Consider the following 27,500-nt stretch of genomic DNA (forward strand, 5'->3'; position numbering starts at 1 on the left):
GCACATTACTCAATAGAATTAGGTTTCTGTCCCCCCATACCTCTAGTTATCTTAGATATTTAACTACTGTGTGCACAGGTCATAAAATATAAACACTATACTAATACTGATAGATCCTCCACTTGGCTCTCAGCTTTATATTCTTCATTGCATGAATTCCACAAGACACTTAAAACTCCTTTTCCCATGTTGTCATGACTGCATCATGCAGGTTTTTCTCAATTGCACCATTCTGAGTAAACCCTAGTGACCGTTACATGTGAAAGTAGCAGAAGATCCGAATTCTCAAAGACCAACAGACCAACACTAGCAGTCATTGATGTGAACATACATTGACAACATCATGTCAATATCAGCATGAGCTTGTGGTTTGCAGCACTGCCACATGATGAGATAACTGCATGGATGTGTAGGTGGAGCGGTCCTAATAAAGTGCTTAGTGACAGTACGTTAATCTCTTTGCACTCAGGTTCCTCTTGTTGTTTCTTTCTGATAATCACCTTAAGGATTTCTAAATGCAGTGTCCAAACTGAGAATAAATTACATACACTTATTATTAGACTATAATCCAGCACAGGGTGGTGTGAAGATTATTGTCCTATAAAATCACATTCTGTTGTGTAAGTTTTTTTGTATTCATTTATAGATAACTAAACCAATATGTTCCTGTTATCACTTGTGATAGAGCAGCTTTAATCTCCTGTTTAAGAATCTAAATATATAAAAAATAAATACAATAATTTAGCATTCCTTAAAGTTCATCTGTCCTGTAGTGGAAAACCTGACATTTGTATCTTAATAAATGTTATATAAAAGGCTGGTTATAGTAAATATCACAATATCATTGTTTACGTCTTTGTTTATTAACATGTTTGTTTATGCGTTTGATATTGGCTCTAGATTTGTACCTCGTGTGAATCTGCTGGTATTTTGGAAACAACACCTTCAGAACAGTCATATTACAGATAAATCTATTCTGATAGAAATGATCACGTATGCAAATCAGTCCTGATATTTTTTATGTTTATTCAGTAATGCTCATTAGAAAATAAAACTTTAGTATTGATTCATATCAAGTCTGGGCCAAAATAAGAAAAAAAAAGAAAAAATACAAAAAAAAAAAAATGCATTGATACAAAACCTCAGGGGTTTTTCATAAATCTGCTACGAAGAGAAAAAATTATTATTATTTTTTTTTTTTTTTGCTTAATAAAAACCAATACAGAACAAAAAAAATCAGGACTTTCAAGTAGTGAACATGATCATACATCTTTCCAGGATATTTGTACATAATATACATCATAACTTTAAATTTCCTTACAGCGTTAATTACAATAATCATAATACTAAGAGCAGTAATAATTCTAGAGTGAAAAATCATGAAAATGCTGAAATACAGACATTTCTTTAAAATTACTGTAAACCTGTATTTCCCTTTAAGCGTGTTTTTTCTTCTTTAAAACCTGTTACCATGTTGAATTATGGTGACGTGCAATTCTTTTTTTAATGTTTTTAAATTCCCCTTTTTCCTATTATCCCAGCATTTAAAGGTGAAATGTTAAATGATATGTATTAAGTATTTCACTAAAACAAACACACATTAACAGAAGAGTGGGCAGGGGTGGGTTAGTTGGGGGTTTGCTTACTTTTAATACACAAAACTCTGAGTAGATAACAAGAGAAACTGAAATCACAGATGTTTTGTGCAAAGACCAACAGCCAATGTGCTAGGATCGAAATTCTCAGTGGGTGTAGAATAAACTATTATTTATATATATATATATATATATATATATATATATATATATATATATATATATATATATAAACATTTATTATCTTTAGGAATCCCTGACATGAGGTAAAAGCAAGTTGTTTTAAACTTGAAAAAAAAATATTGTAAAAGCTTTATTATTTTTTTTTTAACATTGTGTTTTTTTTTAATAATGCATATAATTTTTTTTTTCTTTAAGAGAAATTGCTACAAATAGTACAATGTGCCTAGAATGCGCATTGGTCCTCTTACAACATATAATTCACATAAAGACCGGAACAATATGTACGTACATTTAATCCTCACAAAACGTTTCAGACAGAGAGCCCTTTTAGATGTGCACATGCAGTGGTTAAACCCACGATATACAGAGATTTATTTTCATGACAGTGTTCGGTTGACTGAAAGCACAGTACTCGCTCCACAAAATCCTGTAAGTTCCTTTTTTCTCCGGCGCTTCAGTCTGTGCTGCAACCCAACACTTCAAGGCAGTGCCTTTGCAGTCACACATTTATGGCGTTTCATTTATTTTGAAAGTGATGACGTCCCCGGAGAGAAAAAAAACCTCCTCAATAAAATACATTGTGATAAATACAAGGAATAAAATACTTTTAGAGGGAAAAAAAATAATCAGTGGCTGAAACAATATGGCCCTGATTTACTAAAGGGTTGTGTATGTGAAAACACATGCACAAACTTGGTAACATCTGTGAAAATATGTAGAATCTGATTTAAGGAGGATCTTTTGAATGCATAAAACAGCTGGTTGTCCTTTATTTCTCTCAGTGAACAGTGTCAGGGTGAAACACAGGGGGGTGTTCATGCGGGTAGATCGATTTAGCACCAGCAGCCTGAAACTCAGCGAACGAGCAGATTAGTGCAACCAAACAGCAGGTCAAATATTTTTAGAACTGTTTCTGATGAAAACACAATCGTCACATTTAGGATTATGGCTTAGTATCTGGAAATAATCTGAGTTTTAAACTCAGGAATAAATCAGAGCCATATAATAGCCATGTGGAGCGTGAAACATTGTGATTGTAGATTTATTCGGTGTATTCGATGCGTTTAAGTTTAACAATGAGGTGATTTCATTTCTGGCTATAAAGAGGTAGAGAGCAAAGATCCATTTCAATCAACAACAAAAAAAAAATCTCAAGTTTTTGTTTAAAGCAAACTCCTCGATTAGAAATCAGATACGGTGGAATAATCGATCGATTAGCCTGAGAGGAGAACGACAGTAGAGTAAGAGGATATTAAAGGTTTCGTTGTTCCACACCATTTTTGTTTTAAACGGTATCACACACAAATGCAAAAAAATTCCAAGTGATATTTGTTACAAATGCTCGCATTTCTATGCAGATTATTCGTCAGTGAATCCTCATGAATAATTCACTATTTAAATATTCTGCCCTTTTTGCAGCCCTAGAAAAAGAGTAAATATTCCCAGAGCAAAAGCTGGTTTTGTGGTTGGACATTCACCACACGTGAAAAACCTCATTTCCATATTCCGGCCAAGATCTACTCTTCACATGAAGTCTTTAACCCGACTGTTTATAAACCACTTGCAACACACTTCATCGATCAGAAAATTCGCACACGTTTTTTCGGGCTGTTAGTAAATCAGGGCCTTTGTCTTCCTTTTGTTAATGGAGGTATATGTGTAGAGTCAGAGAGCTAATAGGAAGCAGTATTGCTTTGCCACTCCAGCCCTGCCTCGTCGACAGTTCCACTTTCACGATCGTTACTCCCCCAGCAGGGCCCGTTCCAGTCCGGAGCGCTAAAGGGAACACGTGACTAACGTACGCCAGTGCAGGCCGTCCTTTCAGTCTTTTGTGTCATAATACATGATTTAAGCAGCATCATCAATGCGTGAAAGCATTTAAACCTCCTGTGCACAAAATGACATGACGAAACACACTGGGAGTGAACCTTCTCGGGTAACACAACACAACACAACACAACACAACAAACGTACAACCGCTCCACGAGCCCTACACGAGTGTCCAGCAGCGGAGAGTCTCACTTTATAATCCGTACTGCATGTGGGGGATTACAGGGGAGGGGTGGGTAATGGAGCAGTAATCACACACACACACACACACACACACACACACACACACACACACAGAAGAAAAAATGAAATGTAAAAATAAATAAATAAATAAAAATTTGCATATCTTGTGCAGGTGTGAGATGAATTTCCTCTCATTAAAAACAGCTTTTTTTTCTCCACACGAACCGATTAATAATGCATATGAGCCGAAAATTCAAATTCCGAAAAAACTAAACGAATCCACTGTCTAATAAATTCACACTTTTTTTTTCTCTCTCCATAATACAGTAACATCAATTAGGATCAATATTGCTGATTCCTTTTTCCCCCTACAGTACATCATTACAAAATATGTCTCTTTCCAAAGTTTTGTTATATTTTATATTACAATGAATTTACAGCATAGGCATCATTTTTTCATTTTTCTTTTTTATGAAAGCCCAAAACAGGCTAAACCTAGAGTTTAAAAAAATAACCTGCCTGCTAGTGCATTCAACACAAAATGTTGCGATCTTTACCCCAAAAGAGGTTTCGAAGTTCCAGATTTCTTAAAAAATGCAATAAGATCTCCAAGAAGTCCAGACTGGTGTGACTGGTGTTAGTTATCTAAAGAGTTCATAATAATAATAATAATAATAATCTCATCAACCTTTAATGAATCAATTGAAAACTAAATCCTCTAAAGGGGAGATATGCCATACTTAGCTTGCATCGGAAACATGCGTGATTTGCAAAAAACCCTAATAACGTGACTGAGGTAATGACATTTTGAATCTGATTGTCATCACCTTGGGGAAAAAAAATAGCGACGATCGCTGCTGATTGGTCCGTAGCCGGAAGTGACGGTGCAAGCGGCCGGTCACAGTTCAGCACAGACTTTATCTTCAGATAGCGGCGAGCTGCGACGCATCAACAGCACATGTCCCACAGAGTAGATCACTGATTCCTGGCAGAGTGACCCCTCCCCCGTGGCCTGTGATGGATATGCACCTCGACCAGTAAGGGAGAGAGTAGGCGGGGCAAGCGTGTCCTTACTCCTGGTGCCTTTCTACTCCTCTCGAAAGGAAGGCACTTCTTTTGGTTATAAGCCAATAGATGCATTTCTTTGTGTGTGTGTGTGTGTGTGTGTGTGTGTGTGTGTGAGTGAGAGAGAAACAAACAAGTCCATTTGCTTCAGCTGTTACGCTATAAAGTGGTGATGCAGATCATTTCGTCCGCCAAGTCCTCCTCGTAACGTGGCCGAGATTCGGATTCCGGCTCTTCGTCGCTGTAGTTGGCCGAAACGTCCTGCACATCGTACTCTTTTTGTCTCATGACTGGGTAAACGCTGACCCCGTTGACCCCGTGCATGACTCCACCGTTCAGAAGGTGGCTTGCTGCACTTTCCATCTCGTCGATGGTCATGTCGCAGGCGTCCGCGATCTCGTGCTTTGTAGCCAAAACAAACTTGGGGTCTTTAGCGAATCTTCCCAGTCCTTCTGATATCAAAACCTGTCCAAAACGTATGCAGTAGAAATATCATTTTACTGCTTTACACACACACCCACAACAACAAATTTAGTATATTTATACTGATAATTCCATAAACACCTACTAAACATGCTGATCAACTAGTAATTCTGAATCAGGTTCTGAACAGAGAACTAAACTGGGCTGGATTGCACAAAATGTTCTACTGAACCTTTTAATATTTATTCAAAACTAGGTGCTTAAATGGTTTCCCCTGCACTCACCGCCTCCACAAGGCTGGTGGCGCTGCCTCTCTTTTGGTGGTACTGGTTGTGGTACTCATGTGGGATCTGAAGGTGGACTGGTGAGTAGGTGCTCTGCTGGTACTCCGGGTCATCAGTGTACCATGAGCTCTTTCTAACAGAGCAGTAGCTGTTGCCCATGCTGTCCCGGCGCAGACGGTCCACAAGGATCATTGGTGTATAGTAGGGGGTGCGGTCTTTACTGGCAGGCGTGGCAGGAGGCGTTGCCCATGAGCGAGTGGAGCGAGTAGGTGAGATTCTGTGAGCTCTACTCCAGTCGAGCCCTGCAACTGCCATCACCTGAAAGAGAACAAAAGTCAGGGATACAGAAGACCATCGCAAAGCATAACATCAAGCCTCTAGGAAGTACATGTAACCTCAAAACAAGTATAACAAGCTGTAACATCAGTGACGAAACAGTTTGTAACCTGAATCTTGTCGATGTGTAGCAAGTGATGTTGTTTTCTTTCAGTTTTTATGAAAGATAGAAAAAAATCTCAATAGAAATGTCTCGTGTGTTAGTACTTTTGACTCTCATCCCTGTCATACTGCACATAATAAATAAATCTTCACCTGCCATGTCATTGCCTTCTGGTGACCGAGAGCAGATGAACAGCTGGTTAAAACCAGGCTCATGAGTAACAGCTGCTTTTTTTTTGGTTTTAATATTTTAAACCAATTAAGTAAATTCTCCTTAATTAATTATTTGTTTTAAGATTAACATTATTTAACATTATTTTTTTTACCCAGCAGCAGCTGCATTAGAAGCCTGTTAAAAGTGTTAAATGCAGCAATAATTCAGTGGTACCTGATGTTGCATTAAATGTAGAGGAAGAGCAGTTCGCTGGCGAGGAAGCTCATCCTGACTGTTCTGTCTGCGCAGACACTCGAAGTTGAACGATGGCCTCCGGTTTCCTGAGCGTGTGATGGATAAAGAGAGAGGATGATAGATAGATAGATAGATAGATAGATAGATAGATAGATAGATAGATAGATAGATAGACAGACAGACAGACAGACAGACAGACAGATAGATAGATAATTGTCTCTCTCTCTCTCTCCTGAAATTATTATTCAAACTTAAAGCAGTCTAAATCGTCCACCTTGCGGTGTGGGAGGAAGCCGCCGTCTCTTTGGTGACCGATACGAGTCGTGGTAAAGGGGCTGCTCGTCATCGTCATAGTAACTGTCAGGATGATGGTAGCCACGGGGAGTCTCGTACTCCTGATCGCTGTTGGGATTCCTGGGCAATAAGAGTTTTAACGATTACAGGTTACTAAAAATAAACCCACAAAGATGAAGAAATAAAAGTGACAGTGAAATCTTTTTGGTTTGTCAACTTCACGGAATAATCCATGAGCACTGATCTACTGTGCAGCGGTGATACCTGTCTCCCGGCTGCACTGCATCTTCCTCATAAAACTCTTCTCCGCTGTAGTACTCCCCAGAGTATCCTTCTTCCTCCATATCTTCCTCCCGACGAATAGTGGGTTGGCGCCTGATGCTGCCATGTGGCCTGTGCAGAAGGTCATAGGTTAAAAGAAGTACCCGTGCAGGCTAACAGCAATACAACCATGCAGGACCATGCGAAAGTCCGCGGGGGCAGTGACGCAGCACAGACACCCTCATAAACAAAGCACAGCTTGTGTAGGACGATATCAGCAGGAGTGCAACGTTCAAACCAGGAAAGTCCAGACCCAGACGTGGCTGCACGCCCAGAGTCTCAACTCAGGCTGCACTTTATAGATGTTCTCCAAATAAAAAGTTTGAACACAGTTATATAAAGTGTCCAGAGGCAAACGTCTGGTACACCTGGCTGTAAGTTGGACCATTGCACCAAGAGGTCATAAAACGAATTCTCAATAAAACCGGGCATTAAATTTAAGCCTGGCTGGGAACGAGTGTAAAGTGAAATTACTGATCATCTCTGAGGCGAATAGAAACGATGTAGATCATCAAGTATAGTGAATTACAGCCACTGTTCTCTTTGTCCCACACTCCAAGGCGGTTTATTTTTTATTACGGCCTTATTCAAGAATAAAACAATAGATCGTTTTGTTCTTATCAATTGAAAATTACTTCATAATGAATAATCAATGAGTTATTTGTCATGTTTCCGGTAATGATCCGCTAAACAAAAGTTCTGCTTGCAAATATTTTGTGAAGGTTTCTTAAATGATTACAAGCTTAAGGCCCTGAGGCAGGAAAGTAAACCCAAACCCAGTAAACTACCTTCACCATTCTTCATGTCTGGGATGGTTTCCATGTTTATGTGCAGTCCATAACTATAAAAGTATAAAGTTACTCAGGCCATGAAAACGAATTAACTATTTAATAAATGTTTACATCAGGCACTGTTCTTCATCTGCTTAATTCCATCCTTTCTGTGAAGCATGGTGTTGGTAGCATCATAGTCTAATAGTACTTTTAGTGAAGTCCTCTTTAATTTGGTCTTAACTATTTAGCTTCATTATGTATTTAGTAGTGTATAGCACATATTTTCAGGAGTCTTGACTTATTTGGTTTGGCACTGACACACACAACACAGACTGGCGTTTTAGCGCAGAGGATTAGAGCAGAGAAGAAAAAGAAAATGTAACAAGGACACTGTTAAGAACTGACTGCAGTACTACTGTCTGTCCCCCAGCTGAATAAATGGTGCACTGAATTTAGTTATTATGTGCTAGAGGAACGTGCAGTATCAAGTGTGGAACCTACCTAATATAGGCCTCATAGTAGCGCCTTCTGCTCCAGAAGGTGGGGAGATGGTTAAAGAAAGCCATTTAAGTTTGGAAAAAGACAGAAGTTTTAAAAGACAGGGAAGTGAGAGGGTTTTATTTATATATATATATATATATATATATATATATATATATATATATATATATATATATATATATATATATGGTGTATTATATGGTATATGGGGTAGATACAGTGGTATTGTATATGTAAGGGATGGTGGTAGTGAATTTGAAGGACATAATTTTGTCTATAGATTTTGTCTTCTAAAGCTACATAATTATAACAAAATAAATTCAGATGCCAAAATACACATATACAAACAAATCATGTGTAATTGGTGGGAATAGGAGATCAGAAAAAGTGAGCTTGATGCTAGATGCTAGAGCTAGATTGATGATCAGACACTACGAGGTAAAATAAATACATACAGATTGGAAAAAATGCATCATTTTAAAAGCCTACATATTAAGTCAAACGAAAAATAATAAACAACATCAGTTTGGATGGAAATGAGGTGCATAAAAAACACAACACTTTATAATCGAGAAAACAGACACTGCAGAAAGAATGACTTTACCTGTGTCCACGTGGCGTCCGAGGCTTTTCATATTCCCCTGGGTAGTACGTGCCGGTGTATCCGTTGGCCGGGGGATGCTGGTAGGAGCGATTATGGCCTCCGTTGGGCAGGCTAGACATGTTAGCATTGTTCAGATTGATGTTGGTGGACTTGGGTGACTTGCTGTAAGAATTGTGGTGATTGTGATGATGATGATGGTGGTGATGATGATTATGTTGGGCCATGGCATTGGCGCGATCCAGCCGGCCCACGGGCTGTTCCATGTCAGCGTAGTGCGGGGGAGGATGAACCTGCAGGGGGCGCTGTGTGGCGTTGGTCTGATGCCCGGAACCTCGGTGGGGGTCGCCGTTGATGTGGTTAATGTGATTGCCGAAAAGGCCACCGTTTCGCTGTTAATAAACACCCGCGAGTGTGAGACGATGAAGCCATTACATCGCTATCAAACTGTGGTCTATTTATGTCAGCTGATGTCTTTAAAAAAACACAGCGAACAGAAAAGAAGCTGGTCACATGGTTCATGGTATGAGTGAATCTGATGAACTAATAAATCCACTAGACCTTTATCTTTAAGCTAATTTGGGAATAAATGAAAAATACAAATCTGCAAATGAAATATCACTATTGGCACTAAATCTACTGGATTCTGTCTCACTTGAAGTCTTTTTATATAAAATCTCCTGTAGATTTTATTCATTTTAATGGAGTAAAATTGTAAATATTTATACTTAAAGGTCAAATCATTAGCCAATCACAAGCGCTACACATTCCTAAGTAACCTCGCTAATATTAACCAGCTTAGCCTGCTTTCTTCCAAGAACAGTGTAAATAAAATTTTGTCTGCAGTCTGAAAGCTTTAGAAGCGATCATAATTCACCACGGACAGCACAGCTCTAGCTGTCAGCTCAATCTGGAGGGCCCCAAAGCTGCTTTTCCTGTAATGGATACTACAAAAGTGGCAAATTGAGACATTGATCAGTTGTGCAGAAGGAGCTTGTAAAAGTGTGAAGTCCTTTACCCTATAAATCTCCTCGTCCTCCTCAGGTATAAAGTCTACTAGCTCCTCATCCTGGAGGTCACATGATATGGCACGGCGGATTTCGGGCCCGATATCATGCAGCGTGCGGAGACCAGCCTGGAACCACCACAACACAGGAGAGCTAAGAAACCGGGTCAGCTTCACCAAGTTCTCACGATTAAGAAGGACGTGAGACACACACAGAGAAGCTCTCACACACCAGGATCAAGATGGAACAGGTAAGGGACATGACCGCTCTCCACAACAGACAGGACAGAGGGTTAGAGATGAGAATGTTTCACAGGAAACGGAACAGAAGACAAAATCCCCTCGAACACGTACTGTACGAGCAGAGAGTCCAAAAAAAACGCCACACGCCGTCTTTCGTGCACTGAGTTGTAACTACGCGTGGCTAACATTTACAGCAAATGCTATCTGCTAAAACAAACAAAACAAATGAACAAAAATAAATGCACGGGAGATGAATTTAGAGTGAATTTAAAAAAATGGGTTCCCCAAAAAATGTGGTCTTCTATCAAAAAGCATGAATGTGATTACACATGTGGTTATGGTACAATGGCGATGGAGACAATGAAGGTGAGAAGAGACTGTGAAGGGCATCTAATAGAAATGGATTTAAATAAACATGCACACTGCATTCAGACATACAGGAAACACGTAGCTACATGTGCACATCGTTAACCTAAGCTGTACAGGGTCGGATTAAACAAAGCCAACACAGGACACATGATCTGGTGCAAACACCTCCCCAGTGCTCAGTTCTTATGATTAGAGGTCGACCGATAGTGGATTTTACAGATAGCTTGGTCGGATCGTACTCGCTGATAACCGATTATTAATAATAATACTGAATCAACAAACATAGCACTTCATGTAAAATAGTACTGAACTTTATTACAAAAGTAAAAATATTATAACGTTTCTATGCTCTGGCCTTTGTGAAGACATTTATATATGGCCATTTTAAGCAGGACTGTTTGGTTTTAGCTGAAATGCTAATGCTTTACAGTAAGATTCCATATTAGAAGTATTGTTTATTGTCTGGTAATTTCAGCATTAACTAATACATATATAATTTGAGTTGATTTTCATTTGATCTGTTTCATTTAGTTAATGCACAATGAATTAACATGAATGAGGTACAGAGAGCAGTCCAGTGTATCAAAACAAACAACACATGGGGTCAGTCATACACCTCTAGAGGCTGCTCTTGGAATTTATAATTACAGCAGACCTTCTCAGCCGCTCTAGCAACAGATGTGACCCGGAAAAACTATTTTGTCACTAGCGGATATTAACAACAGCAATCAACTATTTTTTTTACAAACTTGTGGCTATTTGTATGGATCATAACCATCCCTGTGGTGCCTTTGTTTGGGAAATCATTCCGTTTTGTGTTTCTTTAAGCAGAATTCGTTTAAAAATTAAACAGCAAAAACTGAGATGTTCTCAAAACCATGAAAGAACCACCCAAAAATATTTTGCTTAAAGAAAAGTTCCCATATTAACAATATCGATGCAGGCATTTTCATCTCGTAGCATTTCAGGCTGATGCAGATGCTTGAACAGATGTTTCATCTAACTTTACACTTTCTGTAACGATTCATGCACAAATTTCCTGATAGTGATTAATAATCTGGCAAACACATGGAGACCCAGTGTTGGGGCCTTTGGAGGTCCTTCACACAGGAAGTAAACACTGTGGTAGCCCACTGTACGGGACCCATACCAATGTAAGTTCTGGTGTTACTGTTGAATGTAGTACAGTGTTGTGGTTGCTTTCTTAATCGTTTAGCACAAAACTTTACATGCATTGTATTTTAAACCGGAGCATATAGCAGTAAGGTTTGAGGTTTCAAGGCCACTCTGTGTAGCACATATCACACCGTCTCTTCTAATCACATCATTTTATAATACGGCTTTCATGTAGTTAAACCTTTTATAATCAGGGCAACGCCACCAACATTCACAAGTGCAAAAACATTCTGCATTCACACACATGCAGCAGCAGAAACAACATGACTTGTTTAGGTTATTGGCTAAAGTGTGATATCTGCTACCCACAACCAGGTGTCTCAATATTTTCTAACCGCAAGCCGCACATCTGGTTCGTTCCGCACATTCGAGCTCACCTGCAGCGTGATGGCCATGTTGTTCTGGGTAGGAGGAACTCCCACCAGTCCATCCTCTTTACGTTTCTTGAATTTCCTAAAGTAGTCCTGTATCAGAAAGGTGGCATAGAACTTCCCCACAGTTACCTCATCATCTGAATAAACAGACCACAAACACACACAAACACACACATCTTCGCTTTTAGCACACTACCTCACTCTGTTTACACACACGTTATCACACTTATGTTTATACACCATCAGGGGGCTTACTACACTTTCCACTAATTCATCAGGTCATTGTGTGTCAGTTTTAGTGAAGGAGGTGTGGCCATTGTGTGTTTGTCCTAATGAAGGAGGTGTGGCCATTGTGTGTTTGTCTTAATGAAGGAGGTGTGGCCATTGTGTGTTTGTCTTAGTGACAAGCTTCAGACTTAAAAAGCACCTATTCTACTTTCTACAAAGCACACGCAAGCGAACAGCACAAGCAGTGTGTGTGTGTGTGTGTGAAAGAGATAGAGAGAGAGAGTGCATGCATGCTTTTAGTGTGAGTGCAGGAGAGAAACAGAATGATTCTGAAGCAGGGGTCTGCGTCATTGTTTTTTCACTAAGTATTTTGGGGAGAACGTTTGGAAAGAAGAGGCAACACTTGTTCCATGCCACCGCCCTGAAACAGAATCGCTTCAGAATATTCGGAGGAGCTTTCAGAGAGACACACACAGAGTCAGGGAGGAACAGAAGCTGTGAAAGCACTCAAGCACAGAAACTAGGAAGAGAAAGAGAAAAAGCAAGAAAGAGAGAATAAGCAAGAAAAACAGTGAGAAGAGAGACGGAGAGCTCGGCTTTTGTAGGAGAAACAAAGCATGCCCAAAACGCCGTGCAAGCTCAAAGCTCATAACACACACACACACACACACACACACACACACACACACACACACATATTTTCCTCAGAAGATCTGGACAAGTTGAATAATCAAATGTGAATACTAGCAAAGCAAAGCAGGTGGTGCCTTTGGTGCCATTGCTGTTGTCTGTGTGTGTCTGTGTGTGTTATACAGTATGTCATATTCTGTAGGGTGGTAGTGAGTTAGTCTCTTTAGAACCCTTGTGTGTGGGTGTATGTGTGTGAAAGGCAGCAGCATGATCTCTTGTTGACTGACCACCAGCAGGGGGCACCACTTGGTCAAGCAGCTTCATGCTGGTTCTCTTCCAGATCTTTTTAATGACAGCTCGCAGCTCCTCATTTGCCTGCTCCAGATTTCCTGCAAGCACCCGAACAAAATCACCACTACTGTTACAACTGTTTGTGTGTGTGTGTGTGTGTGTGTGTGTGTGTGTGTGTGTGTGCATGCTCACCTTCGGTTTTGATCTTCAGTGCAGTTCTGACCAGAGCAAACAGTGTGGCATTAAACATCACAGTGCCATCACTGTTCAGAGGCATGTTCATGGCCACTAGACGCTAACACACACACACACACACACACACACACACACACACGCTATAATTATTAAAGTGTGTGAGTTGACATTAAATACAGACAATAAAAAAATTAAGCTGATTCTCAAATAATAAACACAGCACCATCTAGAGGACTAAAAATGCATCACAGTTGATATCCAGAAGTGTGTACAGCTTCAGGTATGCTTTACATACTTATTATTTAATCTGATTAATCTTACCCTCCCTAATAACACAAAATACATTCTGTCTGAGAAACAGTACAAGTAGTATCACCTTGCACAAAACACACAGATTAATGGTAGCAGGGACATTAAAGAGAGTGTGTGTGTGTATTAACCTTGCATGCTACTCTGTGAGGACAGAGCTTTCCAAAGCCAAGTGGAGGCTGAATTCGTCGCAGTAGCGTCACAACATCTAAGTGTTTTATTCTTCCCCTGCGAGAAAAAGGATTTAATTCACATATTATACACACACACACACACACACACACACACACACTTCTATTCATATTTACCCAAGACATCTGTCATTAAAGCACAAAACTACCACGAGCATTTAGGGTGGCTTTAGAAATGTAGGTCAGTAAGTATACATATAAAAATATAATTGGAAAACTAAATGTGTTTTTGGTTGCATGAAAGAAGAAACAGTATTGAATGAATTGTGACTGGACTTTTCATCAGCCATGTTTAATGTGATGTCAGTAAACCTATTCTTACACACACACACACACACACACACACACACACACACACACACACACTCACTTGGCTTCTGCATCATATTCGGACCATATCCTCTTGAACTCGTCAAGGTGGTGTGGTCCTAAGATGGACCAGTCGCGGGTCAGGTAGTCAAAGTTGTCCATGATGACCGCCACGAACAAGTTAATGATCTAAAGATATGAGAAGATCAGAGCGCTCTGTACTCTCGCTGTGTGTGTTCATCGTTTCCCCAAACCATATATATCTGCAGTTCATGCTTAAGCTTAATGAGAATAAATAATTGTTATATTATTGTACAGTATGTTAAGCAGGAGATTTTGTGTGTGTGTGTGTGTGTGTGTGTGTGTGTGTGTGTGTGTGTGTGTACATACCACGAATGCACAAAGCATGTAGAACGTGATAAAGTAGATAATTGCGAAGCCGCTGCCGCAGGTCATCTCCTCTCCTGGATTATAGTCTGACTCTGGGTCACAGAGTTTCCCAGACATACACGCCAGCATGATCTCCTGCCACGCCTCACCTGTGGCACATCTAAACACACACACACACACACACACACACACACACACACACACACACACACACACACACATAAATGAGACTCCCAGACTTCATTTTGATTTCCTTTATATTCGTAGTAACACTGACCTGAACAGCAGAAGCACGGCTTGGGGAAAAGTCTGGAAGTTGTTGTTCCGGTTGATTTGACTGCCATGCACCATGGCTACCTTCCCGAATATCTGTAAAACACACACACACACACACACATATGGACAGATGGACCTGAAAAATATTTCAAATACTTTTGGAACTGTGATATCAAATGATCCATGTTGAAGGAGTCATAACATTTCTACTGCAAAAACTTTCTGACAGACTCAAAAGATGTGTACAGTAGACTTCTAATAGTAGAGTTTACAAACCCTTGGCACCTGAAGTATAAGTGGAGACAGAATTCTTCACTTAAGAAACTCACCTGCATACCAATGACGGCATAGATGAAGAACAGCATGGCAATCAGCAGAGCGACGTATGGCAAAGCCTGCAGGAAACACAAATCCAGTCAGAAACCCAGCTATCTAATACTGAAGCTCTTTCTGGTGTGTGTGTGTGTGTGTGTGTGTGTGTGTGTGTGTGTGTTAGGGATGTGCATCTCCATAACTGAGGCCGATGTGATTCGCATCTCGATGTGTAGCCGATGATACAATATATTAAAGATATATGAAGCAGCTACTGATACGATACGATACGATTCACCACTATTACGATACAGTGAGATTCGATTTCCATTCGATTTAACACAATGCAATTCAATAGGGTACAGACAGTTCGCTTTTATTGCTCTGGTTTAGACAGACAACAAATGATCAGTTTACTTAAGTGCCTTCTGACTTATAAACATTATAATTTTATAAAGATGAAATATTAGCAGCAGTGGTGCTGAGAGAGGGCGTTCGAGAAACAATTTTGCGAGTAGAAACTGATCTACATAGAAAATATTGGTTAGAAATGATTGGTCACTTTCTAAAGTACAGCACATCTACTAATAATTATATATAAATAAATCAGTTTTTACTGATGCAAATATGTTACAAATTATGCATCGCAATACAAATGCCATCTTGTATCCAATGCACACTTTTTAAAATTGATGCATCATATGCCCCAAATAATCTTACATTCCTTTACATTCCTAGAGTGTGTGCATGTGAACGTACCCCCTACACTAGAATATGTGACTCCTCTCTCTTTGGATTCTGCTGATAAAGATGATAGCATGAACTGACCTGGAAAGACTTGATGAAGGTCCACAGCAGGGTCCGAATTCCCTCCCCCCTGTTGAGCAGCTTGACCAATCGCATCACTCTGAACAGCCGAAAAAAGGTAATGGAGATGCGAGCATTTTCTTCTACATTCTGGAGGGGCGGAGTCAAAAATTAGTACACCAATCAGTGCAGAGAGAACGAGAAATCACAAAGCGCCTGGCTGTGCTTTAGCTACTTGGCCAGTAGGGGGCACTACACATTACTACTTTTCATTTACTGGTCATAGTTACATTAGGACTGAGTCTAAAAATTCCTGTACTTCAATATTATGTTATTTTTTCTTTCTTTGAGAAAATGTTATTGGGGATGTGTAATGTATCTAACGCTGGCCAGACCTGTAGCAGCACCAGGCACCTGCGACACGAGGCAGTCCTTAAACAGGAGGAGGAAGTAGGAGGGAGAGGCATGCTGAATTCAAATAATCTGGCCATACTTAACTGCATGGGCACAAGCATGGCTCTATTAACCTTGCAGCACTGCATGCGGACCCTCCAGGTCCCAAAACCTATTGTGGGAACCTGAGGTCACATCCTTACCTGAACTGGGGTGTTTACATCATGCAGCAGTGTCAGCTCTACAAACGTGAACAGGCTACTGACCCATACACCCTCCCCCAATACCATTACACACTCACATACACACACACACACACTCGCTGGCACGTTTGCTTGACACTTTTTTCTTATTCAACAAAGAAATCGAAAAAAAACAAAAAAAAAACATGGGCAAACCCAAAGCCAGAAAAGTAAACTTAACCAATAGCAAACCAAACATATGAGGATTAAAAGAGGTCAAATCTAAATCTAAAATCAAAAGAGGGAGGGGCGGAGTTATCAGAAAGAGTTTAACTATAAAGATATAAATAAATGAATAAATAAATAAAGACAGAAAAGAATCTGAACGGAAACCTGGAAAAAGAAAGTAATGATATTTATAGGTGAGGCCCAGTAGGGGGCGGAGTATCTTACCCCCGACTCATCCACCTTTGGAGCCTCTGTGGGCTTTAAAATTAAAAAGCTGCATTAATTATTTTCCCACACACACACACACTCTCAAACTATTAAACACACTCATTATGCTAAATCATGTGACCACCATCATGTCTACCTGACTTCAGACCCTACATACGTAAAAATCTCATCTCAGGGAAACTTCTGTTCACATGACATTAAGGGAACAATAGAAGTAATTGTAGAAAATCTTTCCTCTGTCCAGAGAGGAAGTAATGAAGCTCGGCGCTTAGCATTCACACGGACTTTCTGACTGATTTACACCCCAGTTTCAACAATATAACCAGGGTGAAGCGACAGATAAACATAAAGAGCATATACAAACTAGTCACATGACAACGTGAGAATCTCCATATGAACAAATATGCAAATGATAAGACAGAATACGCACATATAAAACTAGAAAAGAAGCTCACTGTCTATATTCTTCAGATATATGATGAATAAATATGAACAGAAGACACTGTAAAAAAGCAAACAAGGGCCATATTTACTAAAGTCTTTGAGCTTTTATTTCTCTCATTTATTCTGTCATTTATTTAGTCATTTAACTCCAGACTTATTTGGGCAAAAATCAAGGTCAGATTGGATGTACAGCTCCAGTCCATGCTGAATGAGAGCGATGTGTATTATATCTGTATATCCTGCATTTCTCCTACAAACTTGAAAACAGTTCTCTCCAGTGGATTTGTCACTGCGAGTCTGTATATTAGCTTTGATCAGTGCACACTGCTGGGTTTTCATCCATCTGGAGGAAGTTTTCTGTTTTGTGTGTGTTTTCTGTTTTTTTCATATGATGTGATGAAGTACCTTTATACACTCGTGTGTACTGTACCTGGATACATTTACTGTCAGTGAGTTGGGTTTTTCCACAAACTACATTCACTTGTAAGTTGTACTATATACTAGAGGTTGACTGATTCATTGGTTTTGATTATTAATCAGCACCGATATTTGATAGCTGGAATTAAAAAAATCCATACCGATAGTTTTTCCAGGTTGCATCTGTTGCTTGGTTGACCTCTAATATACACCCTTTACAGTACTCTGCATTACGCAGTGCTGGTTGTGGGGGTGTGGCCATTTTGGGAAGTGCTTGATGTTTTTGTTTTGGCTTCAGCAGGAGATCATAGCGAAGGTCTTGATACTTTATAGCTCTTTATACATAAGAAAATGCTCAAAAAAACCCTTTTCCTACAGGATATAATGCAGCATGTTATTTAGACTGATCGTGATCATGTAACCTCACGTCCCTGTGTGAAACTGATCCCCTCTGAACAGTGCTTTAGTAAATATGGCCTGCTGTAAAAACACCATGTTAACAGAAATGTAATATGTTTAGCTGAGGCCCAATAAGGAAGAAAGTATCTTACCGGCAACTCTTCCCCCTCTGCAGGCTTTAAAAACAAACATCTGAATTATTCACTTAACCATTTAATCAACATTTAATCACCCACCATTCATACATACAATCCATTACACTCCTCCAATCAACATTTTAACACCTCTAACATCTTCATTTCATGCCTTTGGATTGCACATTCGACTCTCAGCACTAAATGATGTCCATGTTGGAGGTCCTGAGATGCTGTGAGTATGAATCAGACTCAGCTGAACCCTACAGTGAACCTAACCTCAGCTGTACTGATTAGATAACACCTGCAACCAGGAGTCATGTGTCCCTCTGACACTGCCATGCACTCAGACGTACACATCATACACACACACACACACACACACACACACACACACACACACACACTCATTCAGACATACCAACAAACAAAGAAAAGAGCGTTTTTAAGAACAAAAAAAACAAAAGCAAACGTGGCCTGTTCAGTTACAAAACACAACGAGCAGGCTCCAGACAGACGAGGCTGTTCTCTCGTTAAACCCTTTTTCTAAACAAAACTCTGAGTGTGCTACCAAGAGCTGTTTATCACTGCAACAAAAAGTTATACTAGTCTGACATTTCGCAGGTTTCATATTGTCCACAAGGGGGAGCTGTTCTATGAGAAATCAACATGGCTGCTCACAGCAACAACCTGAGTTATAATGTACTGTATATATTAGATTTTGCTTTAATTTAACGAGCATGCAGACATATTCAATGGTTACATTCAATTCATTTTTATTCGTAAAGTGCTTTTAACAAGAGACATTGCCTTTAACATCGCAGCTATACAGAGATAAACTGGTTAGAAAGTTGTATAATAAAATATATCAGTTATAATTGTCTAATTAGTGCCTATAAGTTTGTTCCTTATAAATTGTAAGTTGATCCCTAATGACTGGGACTGTTTTGACTGTGGTGAAGAAAAAACTCAGAGACTTTATTAGGAAGGAACCTTAAGAGGAACCAGACTCAAAAGGGAACCCGTCCTTATCCTCAACACCGAATGTCCATTCATTACAGTTCCTGTCTGATTAATAGAATTAATTAAACCCTCAGAACGGCTGAAGCACAAACAGCTCTTGGTGTGGGACACTCGCTGTGTTGTAGAGACGAGGTGGGAAATGTGCAGAAATCGGTGATGCAGAATATGAGCATTCTAGCACTTCCTAGCTGTAGCATCCAGTGGAGCATGCACAGCATTCAAACGGCAGACGAGCATTTAGAATTTCCCTCCAACACACACACACACACACACACACACACACTCGCAGTAGAAAAAAAGAAAGTTGAGAGTAGACTCTGTAGCATTCATGCATACTGGACAGAGCACTGCATCAGAGCGCCTTCAGGGGGCGCTCTCACTGCTCTCACAGGACGAGCGAACGGAGGATCGAGGTGGATCGAGAAACTCAGGAAGAGAAGATGAAACGATGCTAAAAGAAAGGCACGGAATGAGTGCAGGAACAGTGTCGTCATGCAGCCTAGCTCGAGTCTACACACCTGCTCAACCCATGATCCCTTTCTTTCTCTCTCTCTCTTTCATCTGAGCTCTAACAGCTCACTAGAAGGAGGCAGAACAAAGACAGACACAATCACACACACCATACACACGACAAACACAGTCTTCAGCTCACTGGGGCCCTTTTACACACCACACAACGCGACCATCCAGTGTGTATTTCCTTATTAAGAGAAACAAATACAGAGTGTGACGTACAGTTTCTTCATATTAGCTGCAGGTTGACTAACAAGTGTGTGACAGCTGAATGAGCTTTTTATGGTGTGTGTGTGTGTGTGTGTGTGTGTGTGTGTTTGTGTGTTTGTGAGTGTACTTTAGACTGAGATAGAGTAGGTTTATGTCCTTTTCCTCTTTTTAACATACTCCATCAAGCAGCAATGATTTGCCGTCCAATGTCTGATTCTTCTGTTCTGCACTAATGTTCTGGACATCCGTCTCGCCTGACATGGTTTGTGTCTCGTTCCACAATGTAATGAAGATTTTTGATCAGGTTTTGTAAAACAGCTGGAAGTGTTTCACCTTCAGGTTTCTGACACGTTCCATTCTATCGGTTTTTGACAGGACTTACAATACAATACAAACTGACTTAAAAAGAACAAAAAAAAAGAAAAAAAAACACTCTCTGGTGTTTCTGGTATCATAAGAAAGCAGTCCCCAGCTCATGGTGCGCTTTAGTTAATGTTTACAGAGGACATGAAATGAGTGCTACTGCACTACTGCATGCTACAGTTAGCGTTTAGTGAAAAGTGTCTGTCTGGCAACCACCATGTTTACTGAGAACATTGTATAAATTCTTTCCCGTCTTTAACATGGTTTTGATTAGTCATCATGTTCAATGAGTTCGTGATTTGGACGCTGTGTTTCTCTGGGAGTTCTATCTATGCTGACACTTGGTATAGTAACCGGACTCAGTTAGCACTCCTGCCATGATCAGCTCTAAGCTCTGAGCTCCACAGCCACTCTGGAGATGGATGGAAAAGAGTGATGAAAAGAAAGGACAGACAAACTTCACAGTGACTAACAGTGACTGACCGTAGACCGAAGGTGTTGAAACGCCATCTGCAGAATGCAAACCGTAGTTAGCATATGGCGTGGCAAACAACATTTCCCAGCATGCAAATGGGCAAATGGCACACAAACACCCACATATGTACTACTGGATCTGTTCATGAATTCAGAGCCAATTAGCACATTAAATGCTACTGTTAGTAACAGATCGAGCAGTTTCATATCATTCAGTGTGAGAGCAGGACAGAAATGACAGTGAGAAAGAGATGAGATGAGATGAGGCCTCACAAGAACTTTATATAATAAACATTTTTCAGACTATAAGACTCCCATTTCAAACACTAGTTTGACTTATATAACTTCTATAAAAAAAAAAAAACACTTAAAGGCTAAACATGTACTCATGTGGAGGTGTGAAAGTAATATATCTTATAGTCTGAGAAATTCTGTATTAATCACCATGCGTTCAAGACTTTGTGAAATAAATCTGTTAATCAGCGTTCAAACTTATCCACAAAGAGCCGGCGTGGCCGCAGGTTTTCAGTCCAGCCAATCAGGAGCCACGACTCCACTCGTTTAATAGTCAGTGTGGAGTGAAAACCTGAGAGACGCTGATGCTGTGCAGATCAGCGTGGACATCACTGCCATCCACACATATACTGACATAGACACACAAACACGTACACAGACACACACAGACACACACAGGACACATGTATAGAGGGACACAGACTCACATTCATAGAACACTGTCCAACGATACACAACTACATATACAAACACCTAAAGAACAGAGACGTGGACACTGATAAATGGGAACTCCAGAGAGACAGCACTGAAGCTCAGACAGCCTGTGTGTGTGTGTGTGTGTGTGTGTGTGTGTGTGTGTGTGTGTGAGAGAGAGAGAGAGAGAGAGAGATGTTGTCAGTGTATGTCTAGAAGTGTAAAAGTATGTATTAGGAGACACCAGTCATTAGAAACCCCGCAGAGAAGGAAACCCACTCATGTGTGAAATACTCCACCTCTCCACCACACCACTTCCACACCCAGCGCTGACGTATCAGTCAGTAGGTGTCAAAAACTGTCTGTGATGTTTCTATGTTAATACTTTCTAATGTGTATATATATATATATATATATATATATATATATATATATATATATATATATATAGTACAGTAAATCCACCACTTTACTGCAGTTCGAATCTTCACGGAATTGCATTTACCCCATAACTAACGTGTTTCACTGATTTTCCCGGTCTCTCATTATATAAATATATATAATGTGCATTCCATAAGAAATGAGTAGCTTTACAGTACAGAAAACAGAAACTGTAGGTTTTGTGGTTGACGTGTCTTTAACTCCGCCTCTTTTTAGACATCATAAGACACTTCAACCAATAAACAACCAGAGAACCTATGCACAGGCTTTGCTACTGCAGAACTGTATACTGTACAGTACATGTACTCACTATAAATGTGATACAGTACAATGTATTTCTACCAATTTACACAAAATTCATCTCACTATATTCCTGCAAATGTTTTCTGTGTGTGTTTAAAAAACATTTTTGGGTTGGTGACTGTTATCACGGTCGGGTTTGTAGACTGAACGTGGACTCTGAGTCTGTGAACGTGATGTTGAAGGGTGGTGAAGTATTCCATGAAGCTAACACCAGTCATGTTCAGAGAAATCACTCAACGCTAATTTAGCATGTGGGCAGAGAGAGCACAAACATCAGCAGATTTTCCTTAATCTCCTTTATCTTTTATAAGACGTTAATAGTGTGACTGTCTCTGTAAATAACATCTGGACTTAACAAACACAGACTGAACAGGTCGAGATTAGTAAAGCCCAGCTGTTGCGTCGCTTCGACAGACAGACTTGGCGGCAGAACGTCCAGCTCAGCCTCAAACGTCCTGAGTCTGCTATCGTTCATGTTATACGCATCAGAAGTGTCCAACACGTATGTGTTCTCTACAGCATCTCCAAAAAACACAAACAGCTCCGATCTCTACGAACATAACTAATACCTCACCTAGAATTTGCTTCATATTTATTAATTTTTGTGATTAGAAACAACTTCAACCTCACAACAAATGATTCAAAGAGTTCAAGAGAATCATCAAAAAAACAAAAGCTGGTCTCGCCATACTTGCCTGAAACAGTTTCTAAAGAAATAATAAGAATAAATAACATTAGGAGTTAGGCCAGATATATTATGGAAATTAATCACATGATCACAGTCACTTCCTTCTGAAGCACTCACACACACACACACACACACACACACACACACACACACACACACACACACACACGGCCTAAACCTGGAAGATTTTGTTCCCCACCCCTTGAAGTTTTAATATATTTCAGATATGCAGCAGGAGAACAAAGTGCACATGTTGATGTTCAGGACATTCTGGTTAGAAACTGTAGGAATGAAACCTTGCAAAAAAAACGCATGAGATGAGATTACAACCTTCTTACTGTATATCACACAAACCATCTACAGTCAGACGAGTCCATTCTCACAGCTCTCGCAGCTCTGACAGAGATTTCTATATAAAACAATAGCAGTTAAAGTAGGGATGTGTTTATTTAACATTTATGGAGTCTTCAGCATCAGAGCTTTGGAAGACTCAAAGCTAAAACTTTATGGGCCCTGAAATTCTCAGGACAGAGGAGTTTACACCTCCTGGTGGTTCTTTGCTTCTTTGATGATGATGGAACGACTGTTCCAGTAGAACATAAGCGAGAACAGAAACTAGTGTATTTTGTGGATGTTTTGTGAACATTAATTGGGATTCTAAATGGTTAAAAAGCACATTTTATTATTAATAGATTTATTTATCAGTACAGAGGGTAGTTGTCTGTATCATCTATAGTAAAGTGGAATAACACACCTGCTGTTACTGGAAAATGGAGACCTTTGAGGGTGACTAAAGGTGTAACTGTACACATATTCGTACCAAACTGAACGTATTAATCGGCGGATCACAAGTTTGTTTAGTCTCCGCCTCGCACTTTGAGCGCAGTGTCACTGTGGCTACTGGATCCGTACTGGAAACACAATTTTGTTTTGTGCATACGTGAAATCGCTGTCACATCCCGTCATCTGCCACGTTTTTACGACGATATGGACTCTCTTGGAATTTCTCTTACAAGGAGAAAAACCTGACAATTCCAGATATCGAGGGAATGAATAAATAAAGGATGGAAGGAATCAATTTCATCAATTTATTGGATTTATAAAATTGTATTTGTATATATTAATCTTTATATTTAAACCATGCAGGCATTTAATTTTAAAAAAGTTTTAAAAATATAAACTGTTGTTCACAAATGTGCATTATGTTGTGCATTTCTTCTCCATAACTCTACTGAACCGTTTACACCCCATGTTTTATCCTTTATTTAAATTAGGGCTTGTAATCGGAGCAGGAACGTGTTCTCAGATTCCATACATGATTTAGCCCTGCTCTAAGATCCCTTTATGTTGTCTATAGAAAAGATCTGGCAGTTACTGTATGTATCAGTTAGCAGAGCTACATCTTGAATCTCCAGTATAATAATACGCTCACGTGTGTTCTCCTACTACAGATATGGAAACTCTGTTCAGCTTGTTCAACGTCCTGTGCTCAAAATCACAAATTCACAACGTCCATTTAAATCCGAGTTTGATTTTGGTGTTCTGCGAGCATTAAGACGCATCTGAAATGCTCCAGAGATGCACTGTGTGAAAAAAACGTAATCCTCCCAACAGTTTTCTTGCAAGGTTTCTAATCTAAAGAAAAGCGAAGTTGTTCATACTTACGTTAGCTTCAGTGATAGCAATATCTACGACGCTACCAACTACAATTAAGGCATCAAACGTGTTCCAAGCATCAGTGAAATAATGCTGTTAATGCAAAAACAAACCAAAAAACGAACACACCACACGGGGAGGGAGGGGTTGAAAAGGGTGAAGAAAGAGAGGAATCAAAAGAGAAACATTATGGAAGACACAGGAGGAAAGGTTGAGGAAAAAAACAGAGAGAGGAGAAAAAACAGAAATTAGCACACCTCTGAAAAGAAAGATCATTTTTAATATAGTTTTTCAAAGTTAGCTCTGAGGGAGCTGAAACATCCTGGCAGAGCTGTGAAAGTTCATTAGAGGAATACACAACCTCCACATGGAATAGAGGACAGCGATGGAGGGAGCAGGAGGAGCAGGAGGAGGAGGAGGCGGGGCCAGGGTCTGAGCTTACTTACATCAGCCTCAGTGAGCGCAATGTCAACTATGCTGCCGATCACCACCAGAGCATCGAACCCGTTCCACGGGTCTTCAAGATAACCCTTAGACAGGCAGCAGGGATTAGCTATGACTCTGAGACATTTAGCAGCAGATTACTCCACTTCTGAACTACACAATAACATCTAACGTTACATCACTACTTCACGTCATGTGTGTCAAAATTCACACACACACACACACGTGAATTTTGAGTTTGAACGCACACACCGGTGCTGGCTTCAAACTGGAAACGGATCGTGCATTACGCGTTAGTCTTTCAGTCCTACGCTAGTGATGCCCGATCACACTCAGCGCTGAGCCTCTGCCTCTGACTGGAGAACTGATCAGATGCTCTTTATTAGGGATGTGTTATAGTATGAGAGTTTTGAGCTGATACTGAGAGCAACTGACTTACAGTAGCAGTAATCCCTCAGGATGTTACAGATCATGTTATTTAGCTCTCTGTGTGCTACATAACTGCCAAGAAAGTCATCGGAGTGTGTGTTTATGCATTTATGATACAAGACTCGTCCTTCAGTTAACTTGCATTGAGTCGGGTTGCAGTAGGTTCTGTTTCAATTTGAAAAGCTGCGCTGGAACGACTGATCGGTCAGGCAATTAATTAATCAGCAAGGGCTAATTGTGCTGCAGATTAGGCCGATTATTTGGCATGTGCATCTGACCCACCAAACCGCATGTACGCTCTGCACTTGTATGAGAGAACAGAACTCTCCCATACCAGCAGGTGGCAGTAGTCTCTATTCCGCATCCAAACAGGGAAACCGGAATAGCTAGAACTGTGAATATATAATTGGCATTTACACCTGCCGCACTCATTACTAACAGATTTTTGTAGATTTTTTCAATGTCTGCTAAGTTTTATAGACAAAAGCAAGAACGACAACAAGTGTCTGTGTGTTCCCTCTTTACTCTGTCATTGTTTGCTTTCGTCAGTTCTGTTTTTTCCTCATGTGCTCATTCGCTAAGAGGAATAGCCAATCAGAGTTCTCTTCATCGACGAGGAGCTCCGCCGCCGAATCCACATGCAGAATTGGGCGAAAAACTGCTGGCACCGTCCGCCAACGGTGCGCAACACACCGGAAAAACTAAAGCCGACCGACGCTCAAAGCGAAATATTAAGAACCCTCTCCTTCATACACGATTATTTTCTAACTCATTGTAGACCTAAAAGTTTTTAACAGATGTGTGTGTAAGACCGGGCATCACTCTTCTACACTTTGTGAGCAGCATGCAGCTCTGTAGTTTCCACTCTACAGAGAACAGAGAAAACCTGTTTAAACACTGCACACCACACTTAACCATTTTCCATCGGCACAGGGACGACGCTGGATCCGGAGCCGGTGCTTCATCCGCAAGTATATAATAGATATGAACAGAGTGCTGTGCTGTGCTGAGTCTTTTTATTTCCCTTTCTTCAGCTCAGCTTTTTTTTATCTTCAGTTTGTCAACTGTCCAACTTCCTGATCCAGCCTTTGTTCCACTGACTGCCATTGTTATTTCATTATCTGCCAAATCTCTTGGTTTTTCTTATTAGTTGTGGTATTGTTTCTGCAGATAAACTAAAATATGCTCCATCATTGTTCTTGTTTCACAATTGCACTAATTTTAATTATGACACTAATTTTCTCAGATCACGACTCATTTCTAATCTGTTGAATTGTTTCTGCCAGTGAATGTCAATGTGTAACTGTAGCTATCTGAATGGAGTGTACAGTAACTATCACGGAGGCAGAATGTGTCCGTGTGAACACTGATCGTATACACTGAGTGTACAGTAGCTGCTCCTGGTTGGAGTATTAGATGATGTACAGATTGATCACAATGCTAAAGTCTAACAGAAGCAACCAGACAAATATCTCCAACCTAATGTGCAGCGATGTAACAGATTATATTTAACCATTTTATGATACACAATGTTACACCCAGACATCCTCTCCACAACACCAAAGATCCACGAAGTCCAGCACACTGTCTTTACTACCGTAATTTACAGACTATTAAACGCACCCAAATATAAGCCGCACCCACTGAATTTGACAAAGATGTTTATTTAGAACATAAATACGCCGCACCTGTCTATAAGCCGCAGGTTTCTACACTGAAACTAATGAACTTTACACAGGCTTTAATGAAAGACAGTGTCTGTTACATGGCTTGTATCTAAACAGTAGCCTACCAAGAAAGTCATTGTTCACTGTCTT

At 40.0% G+C, this 27,500-nt stretch overlaps 1 protein-coding gene and 1 long non-coding RNA gene across 7 annotated transcripts in view; one reads left to right on the forward strand and one right to left on the reverse strand.

The window, feature by feature from the left end:
- Positions 1-10,071, forward strand: part of LOC124402337 — a 13,442-nt gene extending 3,371 nt beyond the window's left edge. The window contains exon 4 of the long non-coding RNA XR_006928698.1: positions 9,945-10,071. This is a non-coding gene — a long non-coding RNA (uncharacterized LOC124402337). The remainder of the gene's footprint in view (positions 1-9,944) is intronic.
- The window catches only part of cacna1da (calcium channel, voltage-dependent, L type, alpha 1D subunit, a), an 82,109-nt gene continuing 59,075 nt past the window's right edge, over positions 4,467-27,500 (reverse strand). For 2 of the 6 annotated variants that reach the window (XM_046875290.1, XM_046875294.1), the window contains 20 exons: positions 24,820-24,903; positions 18,450-18,473; positions 17,035-17,067; positions 16,028-16,156; positions 15,217-15,282; positions 14,889-14,980; positions 14,612-14,771; positions 14,283-14,410; positions 13,853-13,949; positions 13,410-13,512; positions 13,214-13,315; positions 12,072-12,205; positions 9,919-10,035; positions 8,904-9,292; positions 8,300-8,326; positions 6,969-7,097; positions 6,685-6,824; positions 6,390-6,496; positions 5,564-5,881; positions 4,467-5,321 (listed from right to left, as the gene is read on the reverse strand). In XM_046875290.1, the coding sequence (XP_046731246.1) occupies positions 5,016-5,321; positions 5,564-5,881; positions 6,390-6,496; positions 6,685-6,824; positions 6,969-7,097; positions 8,300-8,326; positions 8,904-9,292; positions 9,919-10,035; positions 12,072-12,205; positions 13,214-13,315; positions 13,410-13,512; positions 13,853-13,949; positions 14,283-14,410; positions 14,612-14,771; positions 14,889-14,980; positions 15,217-15,282; positions 16,028-16,156; positions 17,035-17,067; positions 18,450-18,473; positions 24,820-24,903 (2,685 nt within the window). In that variant the 3' untranslated portion in view covers positions 4,467-5,015. The remainder of the gene's footprint in view (positions 5,322-5,563; positions 5,882-6,389; positions 6,497-6,684; positions 6,825-6,968; positions 7,098-8,299; positions 8,327-8,903; positions 9,293-9,918; positions 10,036-12,071; positions 12,206-13,213; positions 13,316-13,409; positions 13,513-13,852; positions 13,950-14,282; positions 14,411-14,611; positions 14,772-14,888; positions 14,981-15,216; positions 15,283-16,027; positions 16,157-17,034; positions 17,068-18,449; positions 18,474-24,819; positions 24,904-27,500) is intronic. The other 4 variants (XM_046875292.1, XM_046875295.1, XM_046875293.1 and 1 more) reach the window with 3 other exon arrangements.

The sequence above is a fragment of the Silurus meridionalis genome, chromosome 19 (genome assembly GCF_014805685.1).
Source record: "Silurus meridionalis isolate SWU-2019-XX chromosome 19, ASM1480568v1, whole genome shotgun sequence".
Classification (NCBI taxonomy): Eukaryota; Metazoa; Chordata; class Actinopteri; order Siluriformes; family Siluridae; genus Silurus; species Silurus meridionalis.